General features: G+C 41.2%; 1 protein-coding gene across 2 annotated transcripts; it reads right to left on the bottom strand.

The window, feature by feature from the left end:
• Positions 1 to 604: 604 nt before the first annotated feature.
• On the bottom strand, positions 605 to 6,983 carry LOC105907972 (integrin beta-2-like). Of its 2 annotated transcripts, XM_031579403.2 has the most exons (15): positions 6,887 to 6,983; positions 6,346 to 6,418; positions 5,915 to 5,986; positions 5,523 to 5,614; positions 5,207 to 5,366; positions 4,717 to 4,899; positions 3,522 to 3,712; positions 3,268 to 3,411; positions 3,068 to 3,166; positions 2,898 to 2,984; positions 2,557 to 2,697; positions 2,117 to 2,298; positions 1,743 to 1,960; positions 1,200 to 1,419; positions 605 to 770 (listed from the first exon to the last, which is right to left on the bottom strand). In XM_031579403.2, exons 3-14 carry the CDS (start codon positions 5,970 to 5,972, stop codon positions 1,220 to 1,222), a joined length of 1,755 nt encoding a protein of 584 aa, XP_031435263.2. In that variant the 5' UTR covers positions 5,973 to 5,986; positions 6,346 to 6,418; positions 6,887 to 6,983; the 3' UTR covers positions 605 to 770; positions 1,200 to 1,219. The 2 variants fall into 2 exon arrangements, with proteins under 2 accessions (XP_031435263.2, XP_031435254.2); XM_031579394.2 differs by lacking the exon at positions 6,346 to 6,418 and having other exon boundaries at positions 6,887 to 6,977.
• Positions 6,984 to 9,986: the final 3,003 nt, after the last annotated feature.

The raw sequence follows: 9,986 nt of genomic DNA, 5'->3' as shown, positions 1-9,986 counted from the left end.
ATATCACATGCAGTATTTCAACAAATTCAAGTAAAATCCAGGTGCATTTTATTTTTATATTTTACCCTCTATGTTTTCTTTACGTGCAGGTCTAACTTACATTAAATTGACCCACCTTTTTGTACTTTCTGGGCAAGCCTGAATAGCACTGGTCGAGATCTCACAGGCGTGGATCCGTATGGTGAGTGTGCGCGCCTCTGCTGTCACTGCGCTGTGCACTTGTCAATCAGAGCCTTAACTAGCCGTATAGGCAGTGCTAATTTACTCGAACAGCAGCGCAATGACCGCGTTGCCTCGCCCCATTTCACACATTGACCTCGTGCTAAAACCCATACAAGTGAGACCTCGGCAAGACATGGGGCTCGGTGTGCAAGGTAGTCTGCCCTCCCTTGCTCAAATCCCGGCAACTCTGTCTTCAGGCGTCTTATAGCTTACTGTGTTTGCATTTAGTTCAATGCACAGTTTCTTCAGCAACCAAGAGCTGGAGGGTTTGCTTCGCCATCTAGTGGTCAAAACACAAAACTTTCTTCAGGAAGACGTACCGTAACATAAGAGCTATTGGGATACCATAGACCTTTTGAAATAAAACCATGTCTGCCATACGTTTTGCAAATATAGACTTTATTTATGGTCGGAGGAAGTTATCTTGTCGTCCCCCATTCTTCTAGCAACAAAATGTCATCCAGATTATGTGTTGTTGTACACTGGTCCTCAACTTGCCCTCTCTTGCTCGTGTTCTGCTTGCAGTTCCCACCACTACCACTGGGCCTCTGCCCAAAATGAAATAAAAAGAGGATGGAGAAGACAGACAGCACAGTATGGGCTTTTGTTCCAGTGATTTATTTACATCGGTGGAACTGCAGCTGTAGGCCTACGAGATCCACCACAGCAATAGCCTAGCTATTCACCCTTCACAATTTCTGTTGACCCAAAAAAATCAAAGCTATCAAAAAAGACTCTGAACTTCAGAGGCAAGTGTCTTATCCTTGACATGAATAGAAAGAGAGCGAGAGAGAGAGAGAGAGAGAGAGAGAGAGAGAGAGAGAGAAAGTCCCATATGTTTATCTGTGTATCTTGTTATAAGAGATCTGCTTTTGCATTGACAAATTTAAAACACATTACCAATGTGCATGTGCATACCAGTGACAGTCAGTGAAACACATTTCCTTACTAATCCGAGCGAGCAGACAGATACTGACCTATATTTGTGTTGGCTGTCCTAGCAGATGGGGCAGAGATTGCAGTGAGCTCCTTTGTACATTGACTCACACCGACACAGGTTGCATTCACAGATACCATGGCCACTGCAGAGCCTTCCATCAGGACTCTGGCAGCCATCCACCTTCATGGAGCATTCACATGCATCACCGACATAGTCCTCGTCACACATGCATCGTCCACACACACACTTCCCATTGCCTTCAAACAACCGAGGTAGGAGAGGAAACATCAGCTGGGTTAGTACATTTCTACATCCTAAACCTGTCATTTTGGGTGATTTGTAGTAAACTAGTTTTTCTGAACACATTTTAATCACACACTTAATCTTTCAGCATAGCTTTGCTTTAATTTGCCATAACCATTTGCCTTAGTTTACCATACATTTGCCTTCATTTTTTAAAGTAGTATTTAGTATAAGTAATTAGTCATTTTCGAAACCTCCTTTGTATTAAATTGTATCGCAACTCCGGGGAAAAGTCATCATATGTGGATGTGTGTTTTAGTGATGATCTCTGTCATACCTGCACAGATTTTGCCTTCGAACCAGTTACAGCTGTAGTCATCACATTCACAGAACCTCCTGTAGGAAGTCGTTCCCAGTGCTCTGTGGCATTCACAGTTCCCGCACACACAGGTACCTCGACCTGAACACACAGGTCCGCCCTCCTTCTCTCTACAGGGTCCATCGCCATCAGAAATCGAGCACTCACAGGACGCGCCAAAGTAGTCTTTATCACACCTAGAAGATGTGTGTGTGTAGTTTAGTGAGAGACGCAAAGCTTATTTATTTTCTACACTTTCAGACCTGATGTCATAGACGAGAGCAAGCATTAAAGTGTGGTTTAGGTGGTGAGGAGCTGAAAACAGCTTATGGAGTCATGTAGAGTGTGTTTACCTGCATTTGCCACAAACTGGATTCCCAGCATTGCTGCAGAAGTCAGGATCGGGCTGGTCACCACATTCACAGTTACAGCGAGGAGTCAGCTCCACAGTAAGGCTGTCTCGGGTATTCATGTTCTTGATCTCAAAGGATGCAGGCAGCAGACAGGACTCAGATGATACCGTCACATTGAAGGTCTAGAGGATGGCATTAGAGGAGTGAGGTATAGATGGCGTAATGCATGGAAGAGTATATATCCTTTAGTTATCATTGGCCTTCACTTTCCGTTTTTTACTGCATGTTACAAAAAAATCGAGCAGTAAATATACTTATGCATTCAATTTCATACATTTCATTGGTATTTACAGGGAGCTGCGTAATTATAGTTTCTTTGATTTTTTTTTACCCATCTCAATTATTTCAGAGAAACATAGGATAAGTCTCAGTGAACACACCTGACTCTTCCTTCTGTCTCTGTTCCTAAGGTAGCATGTTCCTTGGAGATAATCACCTCTTCTTGAGTCACATAGTGGCTCATATGTGATGTTCAGTCCTGGCACAGGCAGGTGGGTGAGCACCAAATCGGTCCTTAATCTCTGAGGGGAGGGGAAGCAGAGTCTGATCAGTCATCTCAGTCACAGGAAGAAGAGAGATTTCAAGGCCTTTGCCAAAACAACATGTGCTCTCTTCAAACATTTCTGATATTTATGTCGGTGTATCCTTTTTACATTTGATGTTTAAATAGGCTCTGTGAAATTCAACATGTACTATAAGTGTGCAGAAGAACTGTACTGACATCGAAGGCACTTTCAAAAGGGGGATAGTTGGGGTCCGAAATATCCACAAAGGCAACACCGGCCTTCGGCAGTTTAGAAGCTAGCCCCTGAAACCAAAATACAATCTTAGACCTTTTGCTTTGTTTGTATAGACAAATTGATAGTTTTTAACTCTTATCTATTGGCTCACCGCATACTCATCAAGCAGGTCGTAGCGTAGCGCAGCAAAGATGACTTGAATGTTGTTTTCGAACAGGACTTTTCGCAACTCAGACAGAGATGGAGGTCTCTGTTTGAAGAGAATACAGAATTCTGAACTACCCATCAATCATTAACCAAGTAACCAAGGGTACACCAAGTCAAAAGAGACTTAACACTATACAAACATACAATTTTGGTCTGGATGCGGCTGTTGTTCATTTGACATATGCTGCTGTTGATTATCTCGGTTTCACTTGTCTCTGGTGCCAGCTTATAGTTCCCATCAGCAGCGTATATAACAATGCGGTCATTCCGTCCCCAATTAATCACATCCTGTAAAAAGAGTCCACAGTCTCCATCAGCATCAGTGTATCGGACATCTACAAAGTCATATTTGAGTCAGTTGATTTAACTTCTTGTTTTGAGTGAGGACCCTGTCGCACCCTGCACAGGACCAACTGCATGAGAGCGTGTAACCCTCCTTCTGTACGCCACCGGAAGTATGGGTTGAATGGGTTTTCCGGGGCTGTTGAAGAGTGAGTGACAAAGAGTTCTGGTTCGCAGACTTGGCCAGTCTCCTCGCATTCTTTCTGCTTTTTGTCAGTGACAATCGTGCTCCCAAACAGGCCATAACCTGTCGAAATGAAAGTTGTATAAGATGACATTCAGCATAATATCAAATTAGTTTTCGATCAAAAATGATATTTATGTAAATATTATATTGCTCATTGACCTTCACTGGCTACCCATGGCTGTCCGAATCAAATCAAAGTCACTAATGCTTGCCTACAGAGAGACTTCTGGGTCTGCACCCATCTTATGCCCCTTCTCAGCCACTGCCTCCAAGGCATGTCGCCTGGCAATGCCATCTCTAAACACAAGGCAATCTCAATCCAGACTGTCCTCATTTGTGGTTCCCTGATTGTGGAACAAGCCACCAAATGCTATCAAAGCAGGGGTCTGCCTGTCTATCTTCAAGAATCTCTTCGAGACTCATCTCTTCCGAGAGCACCTCCTAACTCGCACTTACTGTGCACTTCTACACCTGATCTCCTTGCATAGATTCAGTACTTAATGCTTACTCCACGGTCTCCTACTGTACTGAAGCTTGAGGGTTGTTCCTCACTTGTAAGTAGCTTTGGATCAAATGTAAATGTAGTTTATATCATGTACATATCCATATTACAGTCCTGCAGCATACACATGAACCAAATAGTCTGACATTTACTAAAAATGACTCACAAAGAAAGGAAATGTATAATGCATGCAGTAAGAGGGATTTCAAATGTAAGTAGTTCTCTTTCGGTTGAGTGTGGAACCCTCGATCCCCTGTAGAACCCCATGTTTTCCTTTTCCGAACAAGAATTTAGTCTCGGCCATCCTTGTTTCCCATTAATGCAAAGGAACATAAATATGTTGCAAGGTATTATTAATTATTCTAATTATAATGAGGGAACCATTATAGTGAACCAATTGTGAGGGAGGGGAATTTATAACAGAAAATCACAAAGGTCAGTATAGCCACATTAGTTTAGCAATTCTATATTTTAGGTTTTGGGGTTCTGCTAAATGCAAATACACTGAGCAAAAACATCAATCCACTTTTAAACCTTGAATTATCCTGCGTGGATTAGTTACCTATGGTGGATACTTCGGCTTCTCTGTTGTGATTCCTTATGCCTTCACTGGCTGTTTCTGCAAGGGCTTTTGCCCTGTTTCCTTTGCCTTTGTTGTTTGTGTAGAAGGATGTAAGAACATACACATCCACTGGCTTCAGCTTCTTTCGCAGCTTCGCCTGGACTTGAAACGTGTGTGCTTTCCCTGAAATTGAACAGAGTGAAAGTGGAAAAATGCTCTGGCTTTATAACCGCTTCAGATCTTTCATGGCTGTGTCACATTTGCACACTGCACAAACTCTAGTAATGATATCTGCATGAATGCCTGTTTGGCAGCACGTCCCTGGACTGATGAAGATTCATAGAAGCCCCAAGCTAAAGAGAAGGGTCACAAATATATGGATTAATCCTCGGGGGCCCAGGGGCCCAAGACAGTTCCTTGCCTTCATCTGTGTTTGTATGTGTCTTACGAGGTGGTGCTTGTCAACAAGCCTTATGTGTGTCCAACTAACCAGGCCTTAGATCCAGTTTGATCCTCTGTGGGCTCAGACTCTCCCCCTCCTCAGCAACTGTATGCTGACTCTCTGGGTCTACGATGTCCTTCTCTGAGCAGCCGCTCTCCCGCAGACTCATCCGTGTGCCACAGCGCAGAGCTTTGTGATCTTCAAAATACTGCCAAACCAAAAGAATTCCTCTATGGCATTCATTTAGTTCCACATCATAAATGTAGACAACGGCAAAGTGTGTGTGTGTGACTTGCCATCATAGCTATATTTTGTTTACATACAGGGTGCATATTTTAAAGCAACAATTTGCCCTGATTCTCACCTTGTATTTGCACCAGGCACATCCAGGGCCCAATTGGATACAATTCTCACAGTTGGTGGCCATCTGAGCATTGGGGCATTCCTGTCCAAATGCTTCAATAGAATGTACAAAACTATATGTGATGTGACATTACATAATGTGACACACGTCAATACCAGGCAGGGTTGTCAACTCTCATGTTTTTGGTGTGAGACACGCTTTTATGCCCTGTCTCATGCTAGCATAAAAGAAATCCCTTGACTTTAATGTAATTCACCCCAAAAAATACACCTGTTTTGGTGAATCTCACCAGCCTTGAAAGTTGGCAAGTCACACCGGGTGAAAGTCAAAGTAAATGAGATATCTGTGAGAGAAGACGGTTTGCGCTGGTTGGACGATAATAGTTTACTTACAGTACTGTGAATTTAGAAGGAGAGCCAATCCCAGAAGCAGGTGTAAATGAGAAGCCATTTTCTCCAAAGCAGCTGTAAACACAGTTAAAAATACATTTTACATGGACATTTACTCATTTGGCAGACGCTTTCACCCAAAGCTACTTACAACTGAGGCACAACACTCAAGCTTCAGTGCAGTGAGAGACCTTGGAGTTAGCACTAAGAACTAAATCTCTTTAATATGACAAAGTGCAAGGAGATCATGTAAAGAAGTGCACAGTAAGTGTGAGTTAGGCATGTTAGGGTGTTAAAGGTGTCAGGAGGTGCTCTCGGAGATGAGTCTTCAAGAGATTCTTGAAGATAGAGAGAGACGCTCCTGCTCTTAAAGCATTTGGTGGCTTATCCACCATCGGAGAACCACAAATGAGAACAGTCTGGACTGAGATTGCCTTATGTGTTGGGACGGTAATGCCAGGCGACGTTCCTTTTGGAGGAACGCAGCAGTCAAGAAGGCGCATAAGCCTGTATGATTGAGTTAAAATGGATGAGTGCAGACCCAGAAGTTACTCTGTAGGCAAGCATTAGTGACTTGTAGCGGCCATGGGTAGCCAGTGGATAGTCAAAATAGAAATTACACTTTTATTAGCAATACAACTTAACTGTCTTATTTGAAACATTAACACTTTTAGTAACAATACACCTTAGCTGGCAAATCATTGCTACAAAGCAATGCATTGACGAAAACACTTAAATGTAAAAAAGCATTAAATGTTTTTGCTTTGGACATTATGGCAACACTATATCAATGCCATTAGTTATTGAACAAGCACAGAGCACAAGCACCGTAGAAGTTCCATTTTCAGTCATTTCACAAATTGCTAGGGGTGGGAAGGAGGTGGAACATAAAGACCTCCCCTCTCTGTCAAAATAATTTCCTTTACTCAAAAGAACAGAGCATTTAAAAATAGTGGGACAAATGATTTTGCTTACCTGTTACTGGTGAGAGAAGTGAAGCTGCAGGTCAGCCCTCAGTGGTCTGTAACAGATCTTCTGGTGGTTGTCACAGAACCCCAGTGGTTATTTGCAGATATCAATATCAATGTGTTTGTTCTGTTCTTTGCTACCTGATGCCCTATGGTGATTAGGTCACAGCTGACCTTCGCCTTATGTACAAACATATCCATTGGTCCCTGGGGTGGAAACAACATAAATCTTTAGGCTACCATAGTCCTGTGCCAAAGTAAAACATGTCTGTTTAGATTATCCAGATTTAGATCATTTTAATTATAATAATATACTGAATATCAAACCAAATCAAATCAAACTGCATTTCATACCAGGAGGTAACACAACACAAAATGTCCATTTTGATCATGTAGGTAGTATGTAATATGATGTAATTTATAATAATATGGTGTCATTTATTTAACTCTCATGGCATGTAATCGAATATTCATTGATATTGTTTGTGGAGATTAACCTTGTAATGCACCAAGCTACAACGTGTGATTTAATTATTACAATGCATTAGCATTTTACATCATGTGATTACTGTCTGGACATGCTTGCTTGAACGAGGGTTTTCCAAAAAGGTATCCTCATCCTGAACTTCTTGAAGTTAGTAATAGTCTAATGGATGCATTTGTCAGGATATAGAACAAAATGAGCTGAGTGGGGATTTATTTTTCAGATTGGTAAAAAACATCATGCATATGCATATTAAATTGTGATCCACAGTAAACAATCCTTCACACGTGTATATTCCAGTGAAGGTACTTTGTGCTTTAATACTAAATGTTAATAAGATATTATATAGCGAATAATCTGAATTAAAATACATATAAAATCAATAATCTAGAGCCCTTTGGTACAATAATAACCCTATAGTACCATATATTTCTCTACTCCATAGTATAACTGAGTCCATCTCATACTACAGTACTGCCCATTGGAGCCCATGTGGATTATATGAGGGATAGATACTGACACAGAGACTGAATAAGTAGGCAAAAATGCCTTGGCTCTGTGCTAGAGAGCTGACTTTGAGCTTTTGAGTGCAGTCAGTCATGTCTGCCGCCAGCTGTCCTGCCTCCTGTGGGAATCATTACTGACGTTATCACACATCATGCATGCTACATGTGCGCATTTAGCTTTTTTTATTGGATCAGCTTAAAATGCTTTCAAATCATCCCCATGTGCCATTTGAATAGTTATCAGACAGCATCCACAAATGCTGTGTTCAGAGACCATGCAGGCATTTACATGACTGTTGTTGAATGTTTCATTTCCCCTCCCATCAGAGGCTGGCACTTTAGGCATCCTTATAAACTTTTATTTCATTAACAAACCCCACATTGCCCCAACACTTTCTCCCTTGACACAATGCCTAAGGAAAATATTTACCATGCCTGTGTTGGATCCTTATGAAAATATGGCCCATACTTTTATCTGACACCAGTTTAATGATGAAATATGATCATTTCTCCATTTGGCTCACATGAAGTAAACCACCTTTGGAATAACAGACACCTATACCTTTTATGAAGCCACCTTAAAGGCAAAGTCTATGATTCGAATCCAATACACTTTTGGCGAATACAGCTAATTGCTCCTCACAATCATCTGAGATTCAGTGTGTGCACACAAAGTAACTCCGGTGTTCATGCATAGCCCTGGATGTGTAACTGGCAAACAAACATAGTTCAGACCTAGCTATTAACAAATTCCAGCCAATCAACACGTTGCTTCAGGAGCACGGAAAGGAAGGGTGTAATTTGATTGGTTGTTTATCTCAAATATCAACAACCTTTTTCCAGAACTGCATGTAGGACTGCAGGACTGCAAGTGTTCTACTGGAACATCATGACTAACTCTTTGGAGATGTTGTAGAATGAAATTTAGACCATTCAAATATTGGCAATATATGCATTACATCCCTAAACAGAGCTCTCCAAAGGCCCCCTGCAACATTACTGTTTATAACAGATAGCTGTGACTGATACTCCTCAGCTTCTTGTCTACGTTCCTAGTAAATGAATGATGAGGCAAAAGACGAGGCACTGACACAGAGACTGAATAAATTATCTGAAATATCTGGGATCTGCTCTTGACAGCCGAATAGGAGGACTTGAGGGCAGTCGCTCATGTCTGAAAGCGCCACTGCTGTCTGCTCTCCATGGGGCTCATTAAAGAGCACACACACACTCATGGATGTCCCTGTCATCAGGCTCCTTGAGTGAGTCAGAGTATTGTACCTGCCTGTAATGTCAGTGTGGAGACTGTCTTCGGTAGCCTAGAATTGATGGGGAAGAGGAGAAGGAGGAATACAAAAAATGCATATCAACACAGACTAATAGACTTATGACAAAAACAATTATCTAAGATATATAAATTTCCCATATATCCATTTCCCATGGACATACAATTTATACAACCCATGAAGTGACTGCTGTGTACAGAGGTAGGACTAAGAACAGAGGAGGTAAAAAATAATTCCAGCCCTGTCCAAAAGTTTTTTTCAAAAGCCAAAACGTTTTGTCCAATAGTCATTCTCCAGCTGTAGCCTTCAAGCGAGCTGCAGTTATGAGATTATTAAATATGCACAATGATAGACCTACAACAAATTACATTGCATGAAATTATTAACACTGCTATGAATACAGAAAATGCCCTTTCTACAGCATGTTATTGCACTAATCTAACTCAACTATCAGTTTTAGCATTTAAACGAATCTCAGTGAAATATAGGCCTATTTGGCCGTTTTACCAACAAAGATGATCCAAGGAGCATTGGCTAATTCAGAGATTATGAACAATTTATTGTAGCCTAAAGCATGGTCAGTCAATAATCTACTCATATTTGGTGCATTTTGGAGAACCACCATCAAGCATTATGCCTCAAAATGCTGTTTTAGACACAAAAGTTCAATGAATGACAGTTTCACCCAACAGAACAAAACTGAGAGACAGAACATTTTAACTATAAAACATTGAGTACTGGAGCAGGCCACAAACAAAACGCAACATAATAATAATAATTATTATTATTATTATTATTATAAAGAAAAAGGAAAAAGAAGAGAAAGTAAGA

The sequence above is a fragment of the Clupea harengus genome, chromosome 2, assembly GCF_900700415.2.
Source record: "Clupea harengus chromosome 2, Ch_v2.0.2, whole genome shotgun sequence".
Taxonomy (NCBI): domain Eukaryota; kingdom Metazoa; phylum Chordata; class Actinopteri; order Clupeiformes; family Clupeidae; genus Clupea; species Clupea harengus.
This window is presented reverse-complemented; position numbering and strand designations above follow the sequence as displayed.